Source organism: Meriones unguiculatus, chromosome 18, assembly GCF_030254825.1.
Source record: "Meriones unguiculatus strain TT.TT164.6M chromosome 18, Bangor_MerUng_6.1, whole genome shotgun sequence".
In the NCBI taxonomy this organism is placed as follows: Eukaryota; Metazoa; Chordata; class Mammalia; order Rodentia; family Muridae; genus Meriones; species Meriones unguiculatus.
The window spans coordinates 7,390,461-7,417,236 of record NC_083365.1 but is presented as its reverse complement, the minus strand read 5'-3'; the positions used below and the strand labels follow the sequence as shown (position 1 = coordinate 7,417,236).

The window sequence follows — 26,776 nt, the reverse complement described above, 5'->3', positions numbered from 1 at the left end:
CATAGCCACTATGATGAAGCCCCTTGCAGTGTCAAGATTCCAGTGGTGATAAATAACCGTTGGTTTTCCATGTCCTATAAATTGATTAGCAAGAATTCCATCAAAACAAGTTTGTTTGTTTTTTAAAAACATTCAGAAATGCTTATTTATGATTGAAAGGATATTAAAGGAATCACCAGAATCCCATCTTAAATCGTGTTTAACAAGACAATGAGCCTCTTCAAGCTACCTTTTTGTTCTTTAAAAATAGACTTGTAGAATGGATATGCTATAGAGCCAGACTCTATTGTATCTAAATTATTTTTTTTTTTTGTATTTATACAGGTATTTTCTCTCATATCAATTTTCAGTTACCCATTTTGTTTAAGAATAGCACCAGATCATCATTACCTTAGTGTGTCTTTCTAAATACTTTTAAGTAAGGAAATTATTCAGAACAAGAAACCCAGGCATAGCCCATGTTTACCACCAATCCATAATTGCCCACCCAGAGATTCTCATACTGAATCATTTGTAGGATTTTGTTAAGACTCAGACTTACGACTGTTGGTTCCAGGCCCCTGGAGTTCCACGTTAGAGGGCTTGGGTGGGGCCCCAACACTTGCGTTTTTAACAAGCTCCCGAAGGATTCACAGCACGGAATGAAGGTGTGCGCTATGAGATGCGCCTGTCAAATACCAACAAAGGAGTGAAGGAAAAGGTCATGAAATCTATACTCTTCCTGTGAGGTAGGGCTACTTGCTGTGGCCTAGCTTTTGAAATAAAAATAACAATAATAACGCCGAGAGACATACAGTGCTTAAGACTCAGGGTAATTTAATTCCATAATCATGAGGCAGAATAGGACCAATTTTGGTACTTAAGAGATTTCTGTACTTAATTTTGACTGACCCACATAGAGCAAATGTGATTTATCTGACTTGTGCCTGAAAATCCAAATAACCTAAGACCTGAAAAACGACAGAATTTGTAGTGAGGCCTAAATGAAGACAATGAATCTGTAAAAAGACAGGAATGACTGGTTCACACCTAGGTGGTCAGTCATCTGCCCATATATTAGGGAAAGGATCAAGAGAAAGACAGAAATTTTGAGAAAAAGGGAGATAAAGTCATTTCACAAGAGAGTAGTCCAGTGTTTGAGCTGAATTAGAATATTTATCTATTTATTTATTTTTATTTTGCGGGCATTCACTCTCCCCATATCCGCAGTTCTGGGGAGTGAAACAAGATGCTACTATGGGAGCCAGACAACTGCTCTACCAGGCAGCCACCTCTCCAGAGATACATGCCTCGTCCTCACTTTTCTTAAAACGCAGGAAATCATCTTGAGGAAGATTTATTATTATGCTTTACTTTTATCTGCACGGTAAGAAATAACTTTTTCAGTATTGAAAATGGTGACCTGTCCTCTTAGGAACTTGAGGCCAATGTTGAGGATTCATAAATTATTTCTTTTGAAAAATTATACACCCAGGGACAGTGAAGCCAATCTATATTTAGGCTGCAAGAGAGATTATAAGATTCAGTGGTTCAGAACTCTAGAGGATAAAGTACTCCTATCATGACATTATAAATTTGTGAAATGAATACAGACAAAATCAAAGTAGGTTCTGTTTTGGAAGTCTGAGGCTGCAGGGAATCAGCATATAAGACTCATATCCACAGACCGTCGCTGGCGCTGGTCAGGGCACTTCTGCTTAGAGGTGATGATCTGGAGTCTAAAAACCGCCCGCCTGTGGGCACGCTCAGATCTTTGGTGAAAGAACCATAAATATCGTGATTATTTTCCCTTAGCTATCTTTTCCAAGGAGGTTGTTAGAAATGGTAATGTGTCTAAGCGACACGGAGAGAAGACAAAGAAATTCTCCCCAGCACTGTGCCAACTTTTATGGGAACAGTTCCACCGTCAAATGCTTCTTAGCTCATCACCCACTTTAGAATCTGAGAAAAGTCATCCGAGGACTGTGTTTATTTGTTGAACTTGACTTTGCGGCACCATTCAATGAAGTCTGTGTTCCCAGAGTGCTTCTCTGCTGTGACAAGGGGAGGGTCAGGTCTGAGCATGTGCAGAAACCCAACGTGAAGTGTACTGCTCAGCTCTGTCGGAGCGTGCTATGACAACCGCTGCCGTTACTCAGCCTTCAAGAGTGTAGGTGGGCACATGGCCTCCTCTCCTAGCTCCCCCCAGGCCTGTTTCCATCATCCGTGCCTCCATGCAGGGACACGACCCGTGCCTGACCCAGCATGTTGGCTTATGCTAGGATTTTACACAGCTAACACGTATGGGATGCTCCATCGTTCTTCCTCCCTCCTCTCATTCTCTCTTTCCAGAAATAATTTATACGTATAATAGAAAAGCACAGACAATAATAGAAGACGAATCCATCTTAAATCGTTGGTTGTGTTTTTTTAATATGGGTTTGTTTTAGCCCTGCCCTAGTGGTATTATTTTCTTTGTGTGTTTCTTATTTCAGAGTGTAGTTTTACTCAAAACTCCTTCTGGTCTCTGCCACTGTACTAACTCGGCTCCTTAACTGTCTTTTACTCTTCTCCAATTCCTGTTTTTTAACTTCTGAGTGACTTCATTCTCCTCACCAACTGATTACCATAAAGTATCTGGTGTCATCAATTTTCACCATATTCCGAATGAAGGCAGTAAATGTGAGAATTTCTCAGCGTTCTCCTGAAGGTCGAGTCAAGGGAATGCTGTGGAAGATGAAGGCCTTCTTTTAGTTGCCCTTGTTTGTTTTCTTTGGACTTGCTGTTCTGGCAGTAATTGGGGCAAACACTAAGCCTTGTAAAAGAGTTTTCACAACGTATTACTTCCTTTCTCATTGTCAGGAGGGCAAATGAGAGCAGCTGCATGGTTCCCAAGGCAGAAGTTCAAGGACAGTGTGAGAAGACAATTCACTTTCTCTCATTGGTGCTAACCCACTTCCTAAATGTGTCTACATCTGAGTCTGAAGATTGAAATTTCTATGTTCTTTAAAGAGCATCTGTATTTAATGAACTCTAAAATCCTTTCCATATTACCTACTACAAGCTTATTGCTTGAGGAACTGTAATCCTCACCTCTGTAGTCAGAACATGGACCATGCCAACTGATTCTGCAATCCCTGTTGTTTTTATGAATACACTTGCATTGCCTTTGAATAAGTGTTGAATTTCCTTACATGATTACCAGTCCTTTTTTTTGTCCTGCAGAGTTCTCTTAAAAACAAAAACCTACTAACTTTTTTGAAATTGTAATATAATTATGTCATTTCTTTCTTTTCTTTCTTCTGTCCTTTCCTCTTTTTTCACTGCATCTATGTATATATTTGTATATACATGTATACTTTTAATTGACAAATAAATAACCATATTTATTTAAGACAATGTTATGCTATGCCATCACATTTTTATCAAGCCAATGAATGAATCCATTGCCTCCATATGGATCCCAGCTCTCCATAGTGATAGCATTTAAAGTTTGAAGTTTTGAAATTTAAACTCTTTACTTTCATCCTTCCTGAGCTGGCTTGTTCCCTTCATCACCGTTAGAATCAGTCCTCACTATTCATTCCCTTCCTAATAAGTAGTAATACAAAGTTAACAGTATTTCTGAAAACTAGAGAAATATTATTTGTATGATTTTTTTTAAGAATCTTAATTTTTGCTGGGTTAAAAAGTTTTATTTTTCTTTATTTTTGAGAATCTGGACATGTCTACAATCATCTCTATCTATTCTCCATTTCTCCCTCTGGATTTCTCCACCTTCCCCCAATACTCTCCCTTTCCAAAGTGTCTTTTTATCTTTTGATTATCCACCATGTCTATTTACTGCTGCTTATGAATCATTTTTATTCAGCTTTGGAATGAAGTTATATGTGTCCCATTATGTTCAGATTTTTTTTTTTTTCACAAAAAAGTCAAAGTGGGTGGTAAAAATGAAATCTATCCTTAGCAAGGAGGGAGTCACACAGTGGGTATGAATGTTTCCTTTTAGCTCTGAATATGACAAAATTAATTCTGACTTGGAGATTAGGTAAATGAATACTTTTTATATCTTTGATTTTCCAAGTAGGAAATATTCCTTCTTTGAAATCAAGCTTCTTCTCTTAGATATAGATGTACCAGTATTCTCAATAAAACTGCACGTTAGATTGGATAATTTGTAGTTATGCGCTATTTCTCAAGAATGCTCAAGATAGTTTATAATCTATGGATGGGACAAGGTGAACTGCAGAGCACTGAGACAGAATTTGGACTCAAGGAATTCTCATTCAGTGGGTATATAATGATTGCTTTAAAAATGCAGGCATAGAGAAAGACCAAAGAAAATAATTAATAGCAATAAACGTGTATGATTCTGGCTGGGTTCAAGTTTAACATCATGTTCTAAACTAGTTATAAATGATAAGGGATCTGTTCTTCAAACTGATCACCCCCCCCCAACCCATGCAAGGAGTTATATCTAAAATGTATATTAAGGAAGGAATCCTAGGAGTTAATAGCAGCCTAAGCTGGACAAGAGGGGTAGAGGTGGGGGCCAGACAAGGCTGAACTTTCACCTAGAGCACCACCCTTAATTTATGCCCCCTGAGAGCTCCAGAACAAAAATCTGTACCAGGAACTGTGCTCTGCCCCATGCCTAGGTTGCCAGGCATCCTGCTTCTGAGCCTGTCAGCCAATCTCAGAGTTTGCTCCAGGGTACACAGCGTTCCAGCACTTCCTGCTGTCTCCACCCCTCAGTGAAGTCTGTCTAGCAGGCCAAAGGTAGTCAAAGATCACAAATGCCTGTTGTGTGAGTGAAACAGGTGGGGGTGGGGGGTGCAGCTAGAAAGGAGGCCAGGCAGGGAGGCAGGTAAGCAGCAACAAAAGCAATGAAAAACAACCTGGGACTAAAGTTCTCTCTGGAGTGCTTAGTGTGAACGACTGTGTTTGTTTGTGTTTCATTAGTGCTGGGCTGATCCATGCTGATTCAAAAAGAAAGTTTACTCTTCAATCCAGATCACCTCAGGAGAACAAACCTTAGGGCCAATGTATTGATTGACTCTGAATATTCTCCTCAGGCAAATTCGTTAAGCTTCATCCTCCCCGCTAGATTCCCATCTCCATATGGCACAAATTAACATTTGGAAAAGACTCAGTTTGATCCCTCTGCCTTGCCAGAAACTCAAAGTGATCTTAAGAAGCAAGTCATTGCAAAAGAGAAAGAATTCTCTTGCATTCATGTCAATTTAAATAGATTAACTCCTCACATATTCAAAATGTCATATAAGATAAAAAAGTGCCTTGGAATCCTGCCATGATTGAAACTCAGAGTCAATTGGATGAAATACAAATTTTGTGCTGAAAAATGTCTACTGGCTATTCTTAAACAAACAGCTGAAGGTGAAAATTAGACTATCCAGGTAGATTTGACCAAGTGGCCTCAAAGGTAAGGCAAGGCTGGCTGCCATTTATGTACACTTCAGAGATCACCAGACATACCCTGATTCTATAACTGGAGAGAAAGGGAAGTGTATTTGGTTGCCAGCCCAGAAGTATCATGCACAGGGGTTGAATCAGAACATCTGGAACTAAGCCAGCCATGCTTAGAACGGGCTCTGATGCTGTCTGGCCTCCAGGGCTCAGTGGAGAAATGGTTGCTTTAATCTACGAGATGCACATGCTGCCAACGCACACAGAAGTTTAAACTTTTTCAGACTACTGATGAGAAGTCCTCTCGTTGATAGTAGGACTCTGGGGCAATTCTTTCATAAATGGGCAAAGGCAGCCTGTCCAAGTCTCTGAGTGCCCTACCTAGCCCTGATTAATTAGGCTTCTCTCTGGGCAGCCTTTGTCTCCATTTAAGATCTAGGGCAGAAGTTCTCTAACCTTGGATTGTATTTGAATCACCTTGAGGCTTATTTAAAAAAGGTTGTTGAGTTCCACCCCCACAACTTGTAGTACAGTATTTCTAGAGGAGGACCGGGACTCTGTATTTTGCACAGCTTCTAGCACAGTATTTCTAGAGGAGGGCCAGGACTCTGTATTTTGCACATGTTCTAAAGGGGTATTGGTGTCCTTGGTCAAGGAACCACATGCTTAGAACCACTGGTGTTGAGACATAAAGGAACTTAATTAGTATAAGTGGCATGTGGTGAGTTGTATTTTCAGTTATATTAAGGTAAGAACATGGAAAAGAAGCAGCTTCGATCGCCAGATAAAAATGCTGCTTGTCCCAGCACTCAGGGAGGCAGAGGCAAGCAGATCTCTGTGAGTTTGAAGCAGTCTGCTCTACAGAGTGAGTCCAGGACAGCCAAGGCTACGCAGAGAAACACTGTCTGAAAAACAAAACAAAACAAAACAAAAAACAAACAAACAAAAACGGAGAGAAAGATGCTGTTGGCAGCTCAGCCGTAGTGAAATAGGTATAGATCAATGATAACATTTTAGATGACTCAAAAGGACAATCTGGCTATATTGAAATTGTCTGGACTTTACAAATGGAAGCAGATTGTTTCTACGCTAAGCATCGAGCATCTCATGCTTTTTTCAAAAGACCTTTTATGTAAATTAGATTCTGTACTCACCCAAAATACTTAGTGAGATCATTTCTAGCACTCAAGAAACCATTTGCAAAATGATGGATACTATTATCCCCTAATCTGATTAGCATGAAATGAGTTTGTTCTCTTGGCACAGGAGTAAGAGAAGACTGTATGAGTGTAATCTTTATCAGCATTGATATTATTGCTTATTACTTGAGTCCTTAACAAATGCAGCACCGTATACCTCTTTCTCTCAGACTGAAAGTGGCCCCTCCCCTTATGAGTTGCCTGATACTAAGAACTAGTCAACTACACCTGTTCCTAAGACCTTAAATATCCCTGATGTTAGTCATCTTTAAGATATGTAGAGGTATTTCAAGGTGATTATACACTTTTGTCTCACTTCTTTATAACAGAAGGTAAGTGAGGTGAAAATAAAGTCATGCTATCATTTAAAAAGTTGTCTGGGAGAGTGCACTAGCTTTCTCCTGCTTCATAACAAATTACCACACAGGCAGTGGCAAACATTTCTCTTACAGTTTCAACGAACCAGAATCACACCTACTTGGGGGCTTGGCAGGATAATTGGCCTTCAGGCTGGTTGCCGGACATTTAGCTCTAATTTTGCTACCCAGGTTCAGGTAGTTGCCAAAATTTACTTCACCATTGTTCATCTGAGTCCCCTGTCTCCTAGAGGTTTTCCTTTTCTTAGACAGGACGCAACATAGCATCAGGTCAGAGGCCCTCTTCCTACCAACCTCTTACTTCTAGGTCTTCTGAAAAGCCACGTTTGTTTCAGTCATTGGACTGAAAGCTTTCCTAGTTTCTGAAAACTCCTCTTACCTTTGTTGTCTTATCCGCAGTGGTTCACAAGATAGTGAATCACCTCTGCCAGGCTCCCGGTTTGAAGCTCGCGTGGTTCTGTCCATGCTTGAGTGGAAGTGCTTACATAAAAGAGCGGCTGCCACAGGCTCACCTTAGCATTCCCCCACCACAAGCAAGAAAAGTTTTGGGATCTGTAATGAATCTACCCAGTTGGGTAGTCTTTGTTAGTTGTGTCCTCTGTCGAGGGGAAGAATTAGATACAGGTGTTCAGGTTGCCGCTCTGCTTGGTGACAGACACCCGCAAATCACCTCCTACATTTCTCGGCAAAGCTTTTGTTTCCAATTTTAACAGTCCTAATCACTACAACTGTTGGTAATGCTACTTACATTGTTCATGTCCACCCTTTAGTGATGAAGAAATTTGACTCCCATCACAATAAACTTCAATTTTGGTCTTACTGATCCAAGCTCTCAAAAACCTTTACACTATTTAGTAAAAATTGCATAATACTTAGCACTGGCCAGAGGATTTATGTTTAATAATTAACTTCTCCTCACAGGTGGACTTTTTTCTTGGCATTGATTATATGAGGGTCTTCTGGTTTATCATCTGTCTCTTTGTAGTTCATCCATTTGTGCTCAATCTATATATCAAACTACAACGAAGACCAAGTCATTTTAGAACTCCTAACCAGAGTCATTATAAGTAATGGCAGGCATTGTCAGGAACACAGCGACGCTTTGACGTTGCAGAGGGGCTCTGTGTGCTGATTTGTATAGATTCATGTGTTTGAATGCTCGGCACAGAGGGGGTGAAACGATTAGGAGCTGTGGCCCAGGTGGGGTGGACAGGGTCTTGCTGGAGGAAGTGTGTCACTGTGAAGTGACATGTGCCAATGATGATCTGGAACTTCTTGTTCAAAACTCAACAGAGGCTTTAAGTTAGCAGTATTTTAACCTGTGGGTCAAGACTCCTTTGGGGGGAGAGGGTTGAACAACGCTTTCACAGGGATCACCTGAGACCATAGGAAAGCACAATACGGTTTATAGCTACAGCAAAATTACAGTTATGAAGTATCAAAGAAAGTGATTTTATGGTTGGGGGTCACCACAACATTAGGAACTGAATTAAAGGGTCGCAATGTTGGGAAGGTTGAGAACCATTGCCTTAAGTGCTTTAGAATACTGATAAACGCCACAGTGTCTTACGAGGCTGGAAGTTAACCATGCTGCCTCCTACAGCACATGGCTTTTTTAGACGTGTATGTGACACATTCCTTCTCCAGTATCCTTGCATGTATTCTTTTCCTCTTATTCTCCTGGGTATTTATTCCAACAGACAAACTTCTCCTCCTTCATGAACTGGCCTATTTCTGGGCTAATCATTTTTTGCTCCTGTTTCTTCACTTTGTGAATTCACTCTTGTTGTGAATGAACACTTCCAGACTGAAATCTATCCACTCAAAGAATTTCAACACTGAGTTTCTTTTGCTTAAAAATACATCTTCAGTATTTACTGGATATGTGCTAAACTGAAGCTCCTAAGTGAAAATGTATTAAACAAAAGAATGAGGTAGTAAGCTAGTAAGTGCATGCCTGTAATCCCATTACTTGGGGAGGCACAGGCAGGTGTATCCCTGTAAGTTTGAGGCCAGCCTGGTCTACAAAGCATGTCCAGGACAGTCAAGGCTATACAGAGAAACCCTGTCTCAAAGAAAGAAAGAAAGAAAGAAAGAAAGAAAGAAAGAAAGAAAGAAAGAAAGAAAGAAAATGGTAGTAAATTTTTCAAGCCTGTAACTATTCCACAGATTCCATCTTAGCATGGATGTTGTATGATTACTCACTATAGTTTTCCTCCATCTCTCTAAACTTCTCCTTCTTTTCTTTTTATCCTTTATTTAATGCTTGCAACATCTCCCATTCAAAGTGAAACAAAAAGTATTATTTAAGCGCCCACTGGGATTAAAAATTATATTAGAGATGCTGACTGGCTGGTTGAAGTGCTCTCTTTTTTATCCAGATCTTAGCTTTTGAAAGACTATATGAGCTATAGTCTTTGATGGATGATCTATCTCTGAAGGAGAAACATATTGGCCAATGGGGGGGGGGGAACAGAGAAGAAAACACAAATAATATCACTTTCCATATTTTCTGTCGTATTGTCTGTATTCTTGACTATATCATTGAGACAGAATTTGGAAGTAAGTAAGGCTAAGGGTAATGTTCAGACCCCAGAACAGAGTAAGTGACATCGCAAGGCACTGTGTCAGACATAGTCTTCAGAACATAGAAGAGTGATAAGTAATCCACACACTGTATCTGCTAGCTTTTCCTGTCAGTTTTTTTTTGTTACAACTATGTATCAGAGTGAGTTTCTATGTAAACATGAGAGTTAATGATATTTTACAGTTTGTTTCTGTTAGAGCCCGAGTTGTCTCTAACCATCATCAGCAGGGTATCATTCCTACCACAAAGCAAAGTAGAATACAGCCTCTGCGCTGGACTCTTAGCCCAAACATGTGTTTGCTGAGAAGAAATGGCACAATGACAACAAAGCCCAGAAATTCCATGTTATTAGGCAGTTACAGTATGATCTGTATCACAAGGATTTTTGGCACATAAAGGTGAAATCAGTTTTCTCTAGAATTTGCTTCTCTTATTATGTCATATTTTCATGAAATATCTTTAATATTCAGATCTTGTTTTTTTATTCTTACCTATTTCCAGTTGTTTTTTTCTTTCATATATTTTATCTACTATAGAGCTTGAATTTGAAATGTCCCCAGGAAGCTCAGTCATTTTAGCACTTGTCCTGATTAGGAGGCTTTGGGATTGTACAGCTTTGCAGGGCGAAGTACACCACTGGGGTAGGCTTTCAGAGTTTAAAAGTCTCGCTTAGTTTCCTCTCTGCTTTAGTCTTGCTATTGCAGAGGTGCTATCTAAACCACCACTGCCTGCCACATTACACTATGCCCCTCACAATAACGGACTCATCCCTCTGAAAACATCTGCCAACATAAACCCATTCTTCCTTAAGTGGCCTTTGGTTATGGTGCTTTATCATAGCAACAGAAAACCAACTCATGTATCAACTTCCTATGTTTCTACTAGACCTTTTTCCTTTTTGTTCAAAATGGGAAATGTTATATGCATTAGCATTTATATGAATGCAATTACCTTTGCTTGCTAAACAGAGATCCCAGTTTAATACCTCAGTTGATTTAGCAGCAGCCCAAACAAGCGGAACGGTGCCGCACCTGCATTCATGTCTGCAGCACCGTTACCTGGTACACACAAACACCTGCCACCGTCTGCTTAATTTCGCGTTGATAACAAGTGAGTTCAAGAGAAAACTTCTGTTTTCTGCCTTCTAGGTTTATGAAGCTTGCATTACATCCAATCTAAGTGTCTTTAAATAAAGAAAATGAGACAGTCACCTTTGTTCGGGAATGGTGTGTCTCATTACCATTTGTTTTTCTTACGTTGCAGGTTGTAAAACAAAGCACAAAAATTATGCCTATGGAATGAATGAAACAAGAGCCTAGAAGGGGAAGTCAGTTTGTGGAATTTTGAGAGCTGCAGCCATCTCGCAAATAGCATAGATTTAAAGAACAAAGAGTCTAGTCTATTCCCATGCTCCTCCTTAATTCAAAACCTTCTTTGCAGTATCTCCCAAACATTCTCCAATTGTGAATTTTAAAGATCCCTGGCAGTCAATATATTAACTCATCTTTGTGTTTGGCAAATGAAGGTTGAACAGCTTGATGACTGTACCACATGTGGAGGTACACACAATCACACCACACACCCAAACATTAATATCTTCTCTGTGAAATGTTTATAGCTGTAATTGCTGTTCTGATTATGTATTGTGTGAACTTGAAGCATGCTATTATATTAGCTGACTAATGGAATTTGGTAACAATGCATAGAAATTGGTATTCTGGAAAGAGTTGCATTTTAAATTGTATTCTTTCCTGAATTTGTGGCGGATTTCATGGCTCATCTACCTCACAGTAGGTCGTGGCTGATGAGTTGAAATCTTTCTGCTGAATATAAACATCTGAGACCATCCAGTCCTCCTGTAGCTTGCAGGTCTTGCTTTCCTCATTGTGCATTCAAAACAAAAATCTGAAACAATATTCCCCCAAACCACTGATTGTTGCTGATTCACTTTTATCCATACTTACGAAGAGGGAAGAGCACAGTCCGGAGAGCACCTGCTGGAGTCCTAGGACTGTCGTCTAGTCTTGGGAGGTAGCAGATTTCTGTTGCTGCATTCTCTCTTTAGGTACCTGGGCAAGCCAGATGGTCTTAGAATATAAACAAACACCTCAATGGAATGAAATGCAATGCCAAGGCTAAATAACAGGGCATTCAGCGAGCATAAAATCATTTTAATGATTGCTTAAATTTCTGAACACTTAGAGATATTTACTTACAGTATAAAATTTAAAATAAAGGAATGTCAAAACTAGTTTATGGCATGTTCCATCAGTTTCCTCAAATCCAAGCCTAGATTATTTACTTTTAGCCACAGTTTTACATTCAATAGGTATTATTGACAGTTCTCTATTTAAAAGATGAGTTAGAGATTCTTCATATAATTTATAACTATCATATAATCTTTAGTCATCATGCTTGCCCAAAAATCTTACAGTAGCATTCTGTGAGTGTGTATTTATTAGCACATCTTAAAGTGCTGGTCCTTTAGCCAGCAGCATCTGCACCAGGTAGAAGTTTATTAGTGATCATATTCTCAGGCTTAATGTTTTTAAGCCTTCCAAGTTACTCTCATGCAGGCTACATTCTGAGAGCTGCTGGTATTTGAGGTGCTGTCACCATTTACTAGGCAATACAATTTTATTCAGCAAGTTCTACAAATCTAGAAGGCACTAATTGCCAAGTGAGCTAAGAAAGGGACCACTTCAATGCTTTGTAATGGACTGGGCTATTAAAACTATTAACGGGCATATTAACCTAGAAAAAGCTTCAATGATGTGAGTAGCACTTCTGTGGTTCTGTGCCTTGGGCACCGCATTTCCTTTACCGTGGAGGAGAGGAAAAGATGCAGCGAAACATCCAGAGGAATGGGTTTTGTATGTAAATGGAAGTGGGAGATGCTATTTTAATCATTCCTTTCCGGATGAAAGAGCCCGTGAACAGCACTTCCACCTGGGTCTTCCCCATGCCACATTGCCTACCCCATGGCACCCTGGATACTTTTTCTGAACACACAATTTTACACACCAGTGAGAGAAGCTTCTTAGCTCTGTGTGATCAGAATGAATCCCTAGGGTACCTGGCATTAACTATCACTCCACAACTTGGGGAATGAAACCTCCCCCTGGAGCTGGCAGTAGGAAACAATATTCATTATCTTCAATATAAAAGTAATGATGCCCACTAAGTTCTTTGTGAACTCAGTTTGGGTTTTGTGTATAAACAAAAAAGCAATGTTTCAGTCCATTTGTTCAACTGAGAGGAAAACCGTTGAATAGAAAATGTTACTATCAAACTATGGTAAGTATAAAATGTGTACATAGAGAGTTTTTATTCTATCTGCGTAAAATAGCCATCGAGCAAGTATGGACTGGCATTTATGTGCCTTTACAGATCTGTTGCATAACTGCTTTATGTTCATCATGCCTGCCTGTGTGCATTTTCCCCTACTTGTTCCTCTCTGAGAATCTATCTCTGTCTTCCTCCCTATGTAAATTATAAGGCCAGGAGTCTACCTCATCCTTGTGAATTAGCCTTCCATAACCAGTATCTCCAAGTGTTTTGTAGTATCTCCTTTGGAAGGGAGTGACTGGGTTACTTGTGAAGACCTCAGAATGAAAAACTACTTTTTATTTTGTGATTTAATCCTCAGCAGTAGTCTATGCTTTGTAGGGATTCAGTAAACAATGTTCAAATAAATTAATGAATGCTGCTTGCTCCTGGACTGATTTCTCAGATCAACAGCTCTCCAATATGAAAGCAGTTTGCCTAGGATTTGAGTCAGTGAGGAAGTCAGACCCCAGCCCTGCTGGTGGTCTTTTCCCTTCCTTGTGCAGCAGCCTGCAGTCAACTTCTGAACTCCGCGATGATAAGCCACCGGCCCTCGGCCCGTGTCTCAGATCTCCATCCTGTTCCCATCCTGTAGATTAAACTTCTGAAGGCTTTATTGGTACACCAGCCCTGCTCCTCCGCAAAGTGGTTGCTATTAGTGGGAAGATGAGGAAACCTGGGCTTGGACTCCGACTTCAACAAGTCTGGATTTCCATTATTTCATGACAGATCCATGGTGCAGTTGCCTAAGCCTAACGTTGAATGCCGTATTTATAGCATCCCTTCCTAGTGCTCATGACGTACCTCAGTGCTATGGCTGAAGGGGACTTCAGAGAAAAGCAGTGTCACAGTGTTCTGCAAGGAAGATTCTCTTGCCTGGTTCCCACATGTCATTCGTATGGGATGGGAAGATTTAAACAATGGGTCAAAGAGCCTGGATTTCTCCTGATTTAGGAGTGGCTTAGAACAGTAGTTTTCAGCCTGTGGGTCACGATCCCCAGAGGGTCACACAGCAGATATCCTGCGTATCAGATATTTACGTCATGATTCATTACAGTAGGAAAATTTCAGTTATGAAGTAGCAAGGAGATAAGGTTATAGTTGGGGTCATCACAGCATGAGGAACTGTATTAAAGGGTCGCAGCCTGAGGAAGGCTGAGAAGCACTGCCTCAGAGGATGTAGATTGAGAGATGTAAAGCATTCACTTAAATTGTCCAAGATTAGCAAATATACAGGCGTGGGTATTAAACTGAGCAGCTAGCTGATCTTTTTGTTGTCTTCCTGGTTCAGTGAGACGTTATATGAGGGTAGCCCGCTGCAGTTAAGTCTTCAGGCAAACCCGAGCTGTTAGCATCTTTTAAAGTGATGTCATAGCATAAAACGCAGATGAACGATGTGTGTGGTTTCCTAACGGTTTCCCATTTTTGCCTTCTAGGAGACAGAGCTGTTAGATCTCAGCCTCGTCAAGGATGCCAGGTGTGGGAAGCACGCCAAAGCTCCCAAGGTAGGAAGCAGAGCTCTACCCACACACCAGCTGCTGCTTTGATTCTTTATCTGTGTCAAGATATCAATTAATTGCCCCAGTTAAAAGTTTCTGTGTTGCAAATGTTGTAAAACACAACGGCCAGTCTGACCTCCTCCCTTCCACTTTCATTAGAAGATGGGAGCAGTGAGTGAGCACATGGGCGGTGATAATATAGGGGTTTACTTACTGCTCTGGAATTTTACTTTTGTCTGAAGAAAAAGGTAGATATATATAATGCCAAAGAAGTTACAGAGTAAGTGTCTATAACTGGAAATTTCGAAATCCTATAAATCCTGAGTGGAAAAATCCATACTGACCTGTGATATGCCTTGGTCACTAAAAATCATAAAAAATTACTTTCAGGCAGTGTGTATAAGGTGTGTATGAAATCTGTATTTAGACTTGGGTCATATTAAGCATCCGAGTACACATACACCAATGTTTCAAAATCTAAAATCTGAAACACTCTTATCCCTAGTATTTTGAATAAGGCTTGTTCAACCTGTGCCAGTTAATTTAAATGGCCTAAGATATTTTTGAGTGCACTTACAAAATATCACTGAGCTCAGAAGTGTCAGTCAACATACATTTCTTTACTTACATTTATAATAATGCACGTTCATCCTAGTTAACAGGGATGATAGGAAGCTGAAAGGCTGTGCAATGTAGAAAGCACAATGTAAGGCCAGGACTTACCTCGGCACTCTGGTGGGGAGGGCGCTTTGGGAATGTTAAGTGGGGTGTCATCGGTTTGGGTTTGCAGCATATTTCTAAAGGTAATATTTAAGTGCTGGGTAAAGAAAATATGCTTCTTAACTTATTCGGGTAGTTGAAAGTTCTTTGTTACTGGATTTAATATTTAATGCATTAAACGCCTCATTTCTGGCAGAGACAGAGTATGAGCAAAGCAACAAGAGAAGGGGAATTGCCATTTAAGCTCTAGGAGCTCGAAGCAGCGATCTTCTTTTTTAAGTGTCTTCCCACAACTGTTGTTTTAGCCTCGAAAAGTCAGAAGAGTTCTTTAGCATCCAGAATGATCTGCTGCTTTGGAGGAAGAGAGAAAACATCAGCTGCACTAACTTTTCCTCAAAGACATCCTGCAGCTGTAGGTTGATGCTGATCGTCTGGCACAGAGCAAATGACAAATGCTGGGGTTAGCTGAATGGGTTAACATGGTTGACAAGGAAATGTGAAAAATCATATTTAGACAGAAAAAATCAGAAATATTTGTGAAAAGGCTTCTAAATGTGTTTCATCTGAAACCAGTTAACTATTTTGATTGACTCTTCTCATACAGGGGACTCTCATGTCTTGGTCTTTGCACTTCATGTTAAGCATCTTGGAATTAATACATTGTTGTGGATACAGAATTATTCCCAATTTGGAGTTAGCAAAAACTCTCTTCCTCTTCTTCAAGCACTATTTCAGCCAGCTTTCATGCAAGCCTGTTAGCGCCATTAACTTAACAGCAACCTTGCCTTTTAACCCCCGGTTGTTGACCTCACCTGATATTAATACCAGCTGAGGACAGGTGCACACCACACTGGGCTGGTTCTCACCAGCCCCTACTGGTTCTCAAGCACCAGAGTCAAGGCCAGTCCCACTGCCACATGGGAAGTAGCTGGCTGGACCTGTCTCTTTCACTGTAAGCTAGCTCACAGCTAGCTTATCAGTAAATGCCTGGTTTATGGATGCGGTTTGATAAATGTCTATTGAATGTTGATAAATGACCGAAGTGGTATCTGCTCTGTGTTCAGCTGATAAACTATGATTAGATCTCAAAGTGCCTCCTTGGCGAGGCGCTTTTGAAACCCAGACTACTCAGTTTGTCTGTTTCTGCCAACATTTTCTTGGAGTGAAGGGCTGCTTTCTCTGTGGACCATTCTCATTCCTCACTGTTTTCTCCAAACCTTGGTCTATATCCACATTTCCGAAGCTGGTTCTGTTCTACTTACTTGTGTGACCTTGCTGAGAACGACTCTCTGCTCATAAGCTCAGTGGTGGTAATAGGTACTTGATAGGACTGCTGTGAGAAGGCAAGGAAGTAACTCATTAACCATTTGCACAGGAGATATCCAGTTTAACTTCTCATTAAATCACCTGGGGAACATTAAAAAATAAATGTTGCCTATTTCTCACCCCCGAACAAAGTCCGATTCACCGAGATGAGGTTCTAATGGTGCAGAAGTGACATGGCTTCAGGATGCTGAAACACAAAGTTGCTGCAAAATTTGATCAGCACCACTCTAATGTGCTGATGATACTGCCATCTTAAAAGGAAAGAAAGAAAGAAAGAAAGAAAGAAAGAAGAAAGGTGGTGGCCCTGAAAACAGAACCAAGTACCGCGAATGTGTTGGCAATCCAGTCTCTCTCTGGGTTATTCCCCAACCCTTCCTCCCGATCTTTTTGTAAATATTATTTTAAAATTTAAAATCTCGTTTTCAGGAAGTTAATTTTAATCTCATTTCCCTAAACTGGAGACGTTTAAATGTCAAAAGTAGGAGTCTTGTTAAAGGAGCTTTGTGGATCAACAGGCAATGTCGAAGAATCAGTGAAAAAAATCCTTAATTTGACAAAGATGGCCTGAACTCAACCTGCATAAATAGAAACATAACTTGCTTAAAATATTGGGAATGTTCAAGTCTTACTCTGCTGCTCAATTTGTGTTGTCAAGGGACATATCTAGTTTTCTCACCAATCTGTTGAACATGGCTTCCCTTTCCATGTTCTCCCTCGGGTCCCCAACCCCAACACAGTGATACCCTCATCAGCTCTTGGCTGACAGCAGGGTAAGAGGGTATAGAAGGAGAAGTGTTGTTCTCTAAAGCCTTCCAGAATGAGTCCAGTAGAATTCGTTGCTGAACAAAACGAGTCAGATAGCTGCGTTAGAGCTTAGAGACCATTAAGAATGCTGGGATAAGGGCTCAGTGTGGCAGTCCACACCATTGATCCCCGCACTTGGGAGGCAGAAGCAGGTGGATTACTTTGATTTTTAAGGTCACCCTGGTCTATAAAGTGAGTTTCAGGACAGCCAGAGATATATAGTGAGACCCTTTCACAAAAGAAAGAGAGAGAGAGAGAGAGAGAGAGAGAGAGGAAAGAAAGAAAGAAAGAAAGAAAGAAAGAAAGAAAGAAAAGAAAAGAAAAGAAAAGAAAAGAAAAGAAAGAAACCAGAATAAATTTTTGCAGAACTTAGATTAGAACAGGAAATTCAAAGTAAAAAGCAGAAAAAATGTTGTGAAAGTTTCAAAAAGCAGAACAACATCAATATGGTGACACAGGTAAAAATCAGAGCATTTGGGAGGCTGCAGTGGAGGATCACAGGTCTGAGCCCAGGCTGAGCAAGACAAACAAACCAAAACCAAACAAAACAGAAACCCAGGAGGCTGGGAGGTATAAAGAGTTACAGAGACAACATGTAGAAAGCTGCTGCCTCAAAACAAAACAACAACAACAACAAAACAGCAAAGTACCAGGGCAGCAGATTCAGCAGGACTCCGTGTGAAGCTTCTAGGTCAGAACACAAAGCACTTGCGGAGTAGATGTTTATCAAACTACTAGGGCACCCTGCAAATATTTATCTGTGTGTTTGTAATGCTTTTGTTTTTCACAGCATCTTGTTACATACAGATTCAACACTGGGCTGAGAATGAGCTGTTTTCTGTGCCTGCTGTGATCTGAAATGGCATGTATGGGGAACGGAGAAGGCGATGTGATGCCATGCTAATGAATCTGTGTCGGCTTCCAGCATAGTACATAGGCTGAATATCTGCTCTTCTTTATAGGGCCTTAGTTCAAGCCACTGGTTTTGAAATTTCTAATCAGCGTGGCTTTGGGAGGCTTCATAACTTAAACATAAAAACGCAGAAGACACCTTACATCTTGAACTCTGAAGATGCTCCTCCCTCCTCCCCACTACCCGTATCTGAAGTCACATCGAGCGAGACACTGTGGCATGTCCATCTGGTTTACGCTGTGCATTTCCACTTTATGGGATGGTTTCTAAAGGAGAGTGACACTGGTTCTTGACCCAGCAGATTAATTTAGTGGCTTGTGTCCAGCATTAATTAAAATAGACTTGACTAGAATTAAAAATACCAGTCTGGTACAGGACAGCTTCTTCTGTGGAATGTTTCATGTACATTAAGTATATTTTCCGGGTCATGGAATAAAGTATATATATTTTTCCTATAAGGCCTCATGAAAAAGATTAAAAGATGTTAATGCAAAAATGATGACATCATCACCTTCATTATCCTTAGGATGTAGCAAGTCAGTAGGTATGCTGAAAAACAGATGAAGTGGGAAAGAGGAGCGCTCAGCTCTTGTGCCAACCATGTCACTGATGAGCTTAAAGAAGGTGTACCATCCTGCCGCTGGGCCTCACTTTCCTCATCTGTGCAATGGGTATGTGGTAGATATCTAGCTATTGGAGTGCCATTTTTGCTAGCTCTTGGTTCCAGCTTTTGTGAGGAAATTAATCATACACAGCCTTTTCATATTGTAGATTCTAGAACTGGTGTCCCGCAAATTGACAGTACCTAAAATTTCTCACCTTGAACATAAAATCAGGTGAAAGAAAAGGGAAAAAATATCAAGTTCCAAGCTCATGATATTACAGGATGTAAACCTAAAGAAAATAATATTTACGTTTCACTTCATACATGGCTTCTTGAAAGTAATTCTAAATTGAATTTATACTGCACAGAAGGAAATGTCACAGTTACAAAGACCTCCTAACGTCACGCTATGTGCTACCTCCAGGCTGCCTGTGCTCAGTTTTCAGTGACACATATAGCAATATCTGTGAGAAAGATTGCTATGACTCGATTTTTGAAGTTTAATTTGTAAAGGAAACTGCTTCACAAACTTGCCTGGCAGCCAGATCCTTTGACGGGTAGAGGGCAATTTATTTCAGATCTGTAATGCTGATTTCAATATGGATGCTTTGTGAATATCTAGGTCAATAATTAAGTTCTAAATTGTATATAGCATCACCATAATCCCATGAGGCATAAATTTAAAAATTGAATACCCTTTGCTTTTATATTCGCTATGTAGAAAACAATGCTTTGATTATTCCTATCTTTTAACTTCATTCTATAGGGTCTGACAAGGAGTTAATTTCTGGTAGGTATGTACCTAGGCTCTTTGAAAAATAGCAGTGAAAAAACAGGGCAGACAGCTCTCCTCCCTCTGTAACTTCTGCTTGGGAATGATGGGTCTTTAAAAGAGAGGAAACCTTGAGTTCTGTGTTGATTGACTTTCCATGGGGAAGCATTTCTACCCTGATCGTTTTCGTGTCACCAGCCCAATTCCAGTGAATGGAGAATGGAGTAAAGCATACCTTGGCGTTTAGCCTATGAACACATTCTGTCATCTCACAGTTCGGGGGGGGGGGTGATAATAAATAAATTCTAATGAGAAAAATAAACTAGGAGAGGAAGCCATAGACCATGAGTGATGGGGAAGGCTTTCTGTTTTACATGGCTGCTACAGAGTAGATTATCTTCTTTTTAATTTATTTATTTTATTAATGTTGTTTTTTTACAATTTATTCACTTTGTATCCCAGTTGTAGCCCCCTCCCTCATCTCCTGGTCCCACCCTCCTTACCTCTTCCCTCATTCTACTCCCCTAGTCCACTGCTAGAGGCAGTTCTCCTCCTCTACTATCTGACCCTAACCTATCAGATCTCATCAGAGCTCAGATGTAGCCCATAAGCAGCTCAGTCTTCATGTGGGTTTCCTAGTTAGGGAGTTGGGGCTGTCTCTGACATGAACCTGGTTGCCTGCTCTTTGATCACCTCTCCCTGGTGGTAAGACCACAGAAGAAAAGTAAGTTATCTCACTGAAACAAGAAATTAATGAGAAACAGAACTGGGTGAATGACCAGAGGCAGAACATTCAGGCAGAGGTCCCAGCAAAAGCAAGGACTCCAAGCAGGGAGCATACTTGAATTGAAATACAGGGTGATTCAAGCCTGAGAGCATGCCAGTGGAATAAGATATCTTCTAGTATAAGTAAGGAGACACAGAGACTTGTGAGCAGACTCGGAGTGTTTGGAAGCAGTGCCGGGTGGCTGTGTTGAGAGCAGACTGCAGCACATGGAAGAAGAAGGAGACAAACTGACTGACTATTGCCAACAGCCTGGAGACTGATAACTGTTGAGGCAGTGAAAAACATGGTAACATATAAATGTGTATTAAAGATGGAAACGTCATATTAATGTGTTGAATGTGAAGAATGAGGATCGAGAGAATTAAAAACAACTATAAGTATTTAAGAAACTAGAATAATTGATTTGCTATGTCCTGAGATGGAAAAAAAAGGAAAGGAATATATTTTAAAATCTAGAATTTGGTGTGCATAATTAAACAGTTGTGTTGCCTGTCAATTGTCTAATGTTACGAAGACTCTTATTGAGTTCAGAGGAAATGCTAGCCCTGGAAATGAACTTTCGGAGTTTAAAGCTTGGGTGAAGTGTCCTAGTGAATGTTTGTACAAAAGAAGAACACTAAGGCTAGTGAGATAGATCAGCATATGAGAGTAATTATTCTGCAAGCATAGGACTTAAATTTGAATGTCTGCATCATTGTGAAAAGCTCCAGCATGGTTGGTCATGTCTGGTACCCTAGAACTGAGAAGCAGAGACAGGTGGATCCTGAGAGCCCAGTTGCCAACTACCCTTGCCAAAACGGCAAGCTTCTGGTTGACTAGGAAGTACCTTGATCAAAATGGAAAGCTTTTGGTTGGTTAAAGGGTTTTATCTCAAGGCAACAAGGCAGAAACAGAGGCAGAGACCCTAAAATCCTGTTTCAAAATCCACATGCTCACTCATGGGCACACACCCCTCTTCATGTGCATGTATCATACACACACACACACACACAGAGAGAGAGAGACAGAGACAGAGACAGAGACAGAGAGAAAGAGAGAGAGACATAGACAGAGAGAAAGAGAGAGAGAGAGAGAATGTCAGTCTCATAACTGCAGCTTGATGGCCATGGCACACAGACTTTGCTGACTTTCTGAAGCCAGCCAAAGAGCCTGTGAACAGTACTTGACCAAAGAGTTGAAAGCAGAAATTTAAGCAAGCAAGCACTTCTCAGCCAGTGTTTCTCTGGATGAATGGACATATGAAAATGTAGCATATGCTTCAATACTGAGTATTAGTTAGCCTCAAAGGGACTGAAATTTTAACATGCACTACAACATGAGCCTACCTTGAGTTACTTTGCTAAGTGAAATAAGGCATATGTAAAGGACAATGAGGTGTGACTCCATTCAAATGTCAGATATCTAGAGTATTCACATTCAGAGGTAAGGCGGTGGCTGTCCGGCTGTGGGGAGGGGAAGTAAAGCTTGTCATCTTGTTCATAGCTCAGTTTGAGAAGATGAAGGAGCCCCATAGGAGTATGGTAATGGTGGCTAGACCACAGTGTGTGTTTTTTAATGACCAATTTTATTAATCATGCTCTGTATATTTCATGAGAAAGAAAAGTCAGTGGGGACAGAGAAAATAACAAAGGAGAGCACCCAAGCCCCTCAAAATGCATTTAGGAAAGAGAAAGTGGGTGGGGTGAGGGGGTGCAAGAGGCATTTCCTCCTTAGGCGTTTCTTTTCCTACTGAAACTTCCGATTGAAGACACCGCCGCACATTCTTTCAAAATTTCCCTGCATCATAAACATGTCTTGATAAAGGACTGTTTGCTTAAGGGTTGTCAATCCCAAATAGCTCATCACAGGATTTGGATGCCAACATAGAAATCTCATAATGAGCCATGATTTGGGTGGTCTACAGCAGTGGTTTTAACGAATCATCTGTGAGGCTTAGAGTTGAAACAAGAACTTTATTCATTGCCCTTTTTGGTGATTAGAAGCAAATTTTCTGACTTTGCTTAGATTAATGAAACTGCAGCCATAAAATCTGATATAGATACTTGTGGGCTAGAAAGAAAAAAAAAGAACGCTTCACGCAACGAAATCAAAGGTTTCCTCATTTTCATTTGATTGCTAATGAGATCAACCTCTGGCCCTTATTCCTGGCTTCAACTGTTTCTTAATTCACCTCACATGTTGCAAGAGCTTTTTTGGAATTGTTTTTGTCATTCTGTTTCCATAAATGTGTTTATGTTTTTTCCTAAGTAGAAGCAAAATAGAGCTAAAATTTCTCAGAACTTGTGTGTGTGTGTGTGTGTGTGTGTGTGTGTGTGTGTGTGTGATTTTGACAGCTATTCACATTTATCTTTAAATGTAAATTATATGGCATGGTTCCTTTTTATGTTCATTAAATTCCATATATGTCAGTAGTTTCCTTGGAAACAGAAACCTTTATATAACTCTGGTAGCAGAAACATTAGGATTCTGGGGTTGGCAAGAATGGGTGCCTATTTGTACTTGAAATCCTTTGGCTGTTTTTACCTGCGCCTTACCCTCAAGGACATCCAGTAGTGGACAAGAAAAGACTTGAAAGTGACCATTAAGGCAAAGCATATCTTCTCTAATAGCTGGAAGCTTTTACTTTCTTTAAGGCAATTTTCAGATGTGCAGTCTTTACTGGGATGTGAGAATAAATCCCCTTATTTGAGGAGATGTTAGGGCGTCTTTTAAGCAGTTACATTTGAGTGTCTGAGCAATGCCTGCACTATGTGTGTGTCCGTCTGTAGAATGCAACGAACTAAAAATGTGTATGGTTGAATTACTGTTCTGAGTTTTCATTATGACAAATATCTTACCTCAGTGCTGTCTTGTCCAGCAATTCCCAGGGACTCAGTTGCAGAGGAATGAAAGGAGGCCACACTTTTTCCAGGGTATCACAGGCGTTCAAGGACATGGTGACAGGAAATGTATGTCCTGATTCCCAGCATTGAAAGCATTGTTTGCTGGACCTGGTCAAAGCCCAGGTATTTCCCAAAAGTTGTAGATCTCAGTAATAGTGCTTCTGTCTTGTGAAACCTGAGTTTATATCCAGTTTGTTCAACCCGTGGAGGTGCAGGGTCGACGTCTAAAAACAGTTCTCAATTTCAGTTCTTTCAAATGAAAAATCATGCCATCTTGTGGTTCTCCCTGTTAATAATTTTTAAAAACTAATTTTACCCACTGACCTGCTCTCTAAAGCAGGGCTTTTAATGGTGGATTCTAATATAAAGGTATAAGAAGTAACTGGGGGACTAAAAAAAAAAATCCTGATGCCTTTTCCACACCCAGATCAATTACTGTGTGGTGTGGTACTGAGACGCCACGGGCTCTCTAAAGCTCCCTGGAGGCAGGCTGGTGCCCATGCAAGTTAGAGATGCATTTCTGTAAGTGGAAAGCACCAGCCTAAATGGAGAATTTCTCCTTTGCAGACAATGACTTCAGAATCATAATACAGAAAGGTACTAGGAATTTTCCCAGAATCTTTCGGGACTATTCCTCTTTAATGTTAACCGCTGTTGTCAATTAAGAAAAATAAGTGTATCCTATGGCTTCATCTTCTCTGACTACATTGTAAATTTATGGGTTAAGACTTCAACATAAGAATTTTGAGGGGTATAATCCAGCCAAAAGCAATATTTCCTTGTAGTATTTTTAAGACTAAGTTTATGACTTACTTCTATACAGAGTAATTCTGATCTAATAAAGGAAAGTGAACTGTTTTCCTTATAATCAATGTGATTGTCAAAGTGGATAAGACCTCATAGTTGAGATTTTAAATCCATGTTAAATTCATTTTTTTAAATCCATGTTACTGCTTTTCTGAGTGGCTTTACTGAAGAATGTATTGTTTTCCTATTGTTGTGAATTTTTGTATATTCTAGAGAATCCAACAAGTGTCTCTGTGTACTGCAAACGCATAACAGAAAGTAGCTACTACAGCACACACTCGGTGAGGCAGCGCTGGGCCAAACCGCTAGCTATATAACCCAACGTATCATTTTCTGTATCTGAGGCTCGGTTTCCTTATCTGGAATGCAAGCTTAATCTCTATGTTTATCTCGCCTGGATGTTGCAAGGGCCCAACATTACCATGCTTCCTTGTATGTGCAAAATATGCTTTGTCTATCATTATTAATGGAAGTTGATAAAATGTGTAGGCAAAAGTATGTTAAAATTAGGAAATTATCTTGTACATGGTACAATTACATGTCCTTCATTAGATTCCTTCTTAGTGATAAAATTATACTGTTGTATTTCTGAAAGTTAAACCTACCTTCAAAAATCTATTTGTATTATATTAACTATAAAATAAATGAACACAAAGTCTGATTATCTCTGTATCCAGCTGCCTGCCCCCCCCCCCCCAGAGAACCATTTTTCCAGTCCTATTATAATAAGACTTACACTTCTTATTTGGAAAACTGGCCCAATTTGCCAACAGTTTATTTTCTCAACAATCAAAATAATCTTAAAGCCGTTTGCTTCCAATTAAGAACATAGTGGCATTTTCCCCCTGCATTCTGAAACCATTGAAGAAAATCAAAATCACTGTTTTGAAAAGAAACAACAAGATTTAGGGTCAGAAAGCTCCAGACTCAAGCCTCAGTGCACACATTAGTTGAGAGTTCCCGAGAATGTTCTGTGATTTGCGTGGAATGAGAATAGTAGCTGAATGGAGCTACCTGATGAGTCCCTTGGTGAATGAGAAGACTACTGTGTTTGGCTCTAGGAACCGCTCCTTGCCACCCAGCTCTCCACCTGCTCAAGGTTTCTACAGATGTGTTCTTTCCAGCTTTTAGTAGGACTGATAGATTTGTTATGCATATTTCTTGCATACCTCCACTTGGGAGGTTAGAGTCTAAAGTCATATGACATAAAGTCTAATGCAGAAATACTGCAATGCTAATTGACAGGTGAAACAGTCAACTCTAACAGATGAAAGAGTTTAAAATAGGAGTGCTTCGTGAAAATGTAGAGCCTATTATTACGATTCCTGAACACCGTTATTCTTGATAGAGCACAATGCTGGTTTTCTGGTGATGTGGGTGCTGTGATTGCAGTGTTGTGTCACCTCAAAAATTCCTGTTGACACTGCAGCACCTACACAACAGTATTGAGAAGAGATAAGGTCATGAAGGTGCCTTCCTCATCAGTGGCTTATGGCCTTTTTAAAATAACCTTCACAATGTGTTCACCTTGTGTTTGGCTCTCAGAGGTCGTGCTTTAGAAAGTCACTGTGTTATGAAGGCTTTGTCCTCATCAATGGATCAATCCACTGGTAGCTTCATAATTTGAGGACTCGACAAGGAGATACAAACATTGTAAATGTGTCACTGGGGGAGTGTCCTTTGGGGCACTGTCTTGTCCTGAAGCTATCGCTGTCACCCTTCCATTTTAGTAGATCATGAGGTACGCAACCTTGACCACTTGTATTCTGGCTTGTATCATAAGATTTGCTTTACTTCAGACTGAGAGGAGTGGACCCAGTCAGTGTACCTTAGTCAGAAAACAATGATGCTGTCATTCTGATTAAACATTTCCGCCATAGTGACAAAAAGTGTCCTTATAATAAGGCATATTTCGTATAGTTCAGGGTTTATTTCTGTTCAAAGAAGTGTTTGCCAAAAGTAGCTTTTCTTTTTACGAATATTAATTGCAAACAAATTTCATTATCTTTAGTTGAAATTAAGTATGTTCGCCATTTTTCATATTGTAAAAATGATATTATTTTCATCCTTTAGTAATTTCCTGTGAATTTAATAAAGCTTTGAAAGTGTCATGAGTTAGGAAACATACAAATGGTCGGGAAAATTTAAACAACTGCTGTTTGGTTTTGCATTGTCACATAGTCTGAAGCAAGAGTTAATGAGTGAGCACGTTAGTTCATCTTTAGCGCATCTGAAACATCCCTGTATGAATCATTTCCTTGAGGGTCAGATAGAAGGGGAGGAGGTCCACCCTAACAGGAGACTAGGGAATGGGCAGAGGGGGAGAAGAGCAAGGGTGGGTGGGGCTGGGAGGAGACGAGGGAGGGGGCCTGCAGCAGGGATACAGGGTGAATATATTGTAATAAATATAAGTATATGTAAATAAATTAAAAAGTGTTTCTTTGCAATATGGGTGCTATATGAAAATTTAAATGAAATTCATTTAAGAAAACCCTGGCTCAGATGTCACCCATAGACTCAGTCTCCAAGTGGGTTCACCAGTAAGGGGATCAGTGGCTTTCTCTGGCATGAACTCAGTGGCTGGCTCTCTGATCACCTCCCTCTGGGGGGTGCAGCCTTGCTAGGCCACAAAGAAAGACAATGCAACCAGTCTTGATGAGACCTGATAGGCTAGAGTCAAATAGAAGGGGAGGAGGACCTCCTCTATCAGTGGACTAGGGGAGAGGCATAAGGGGAGAGGAGGGAAGAAGGGTGGGATTGGGAGGA

The 26,776-nt window shown here is 40.3% G+C and overlaps 1 protein-coding gene across 2 annotated transcripts in view; it reads left to right on the top strand.

The window, feature by feature from the left end:
• The window catches only part of Plcb1 (phospholipase C beta 1), a 701,628-nt gene that overhangs the window by 208,935 nt on the left and 465,917 nt on the right, over positions 1-26,776 (top strand). For both annotated transcript variants that reach the window (XM_060371729.1, XM_060371731.1), the window contains exon 3: positions 14,333-14,401. In XM_060371729.1, coding sequence (XP_060227712.1) covers positions 14,333-14,401 — 69 coding nt within the window. The remainder of the gene's footprint in view (positions 1-14,332; positions 14,402-26,776) is intronic.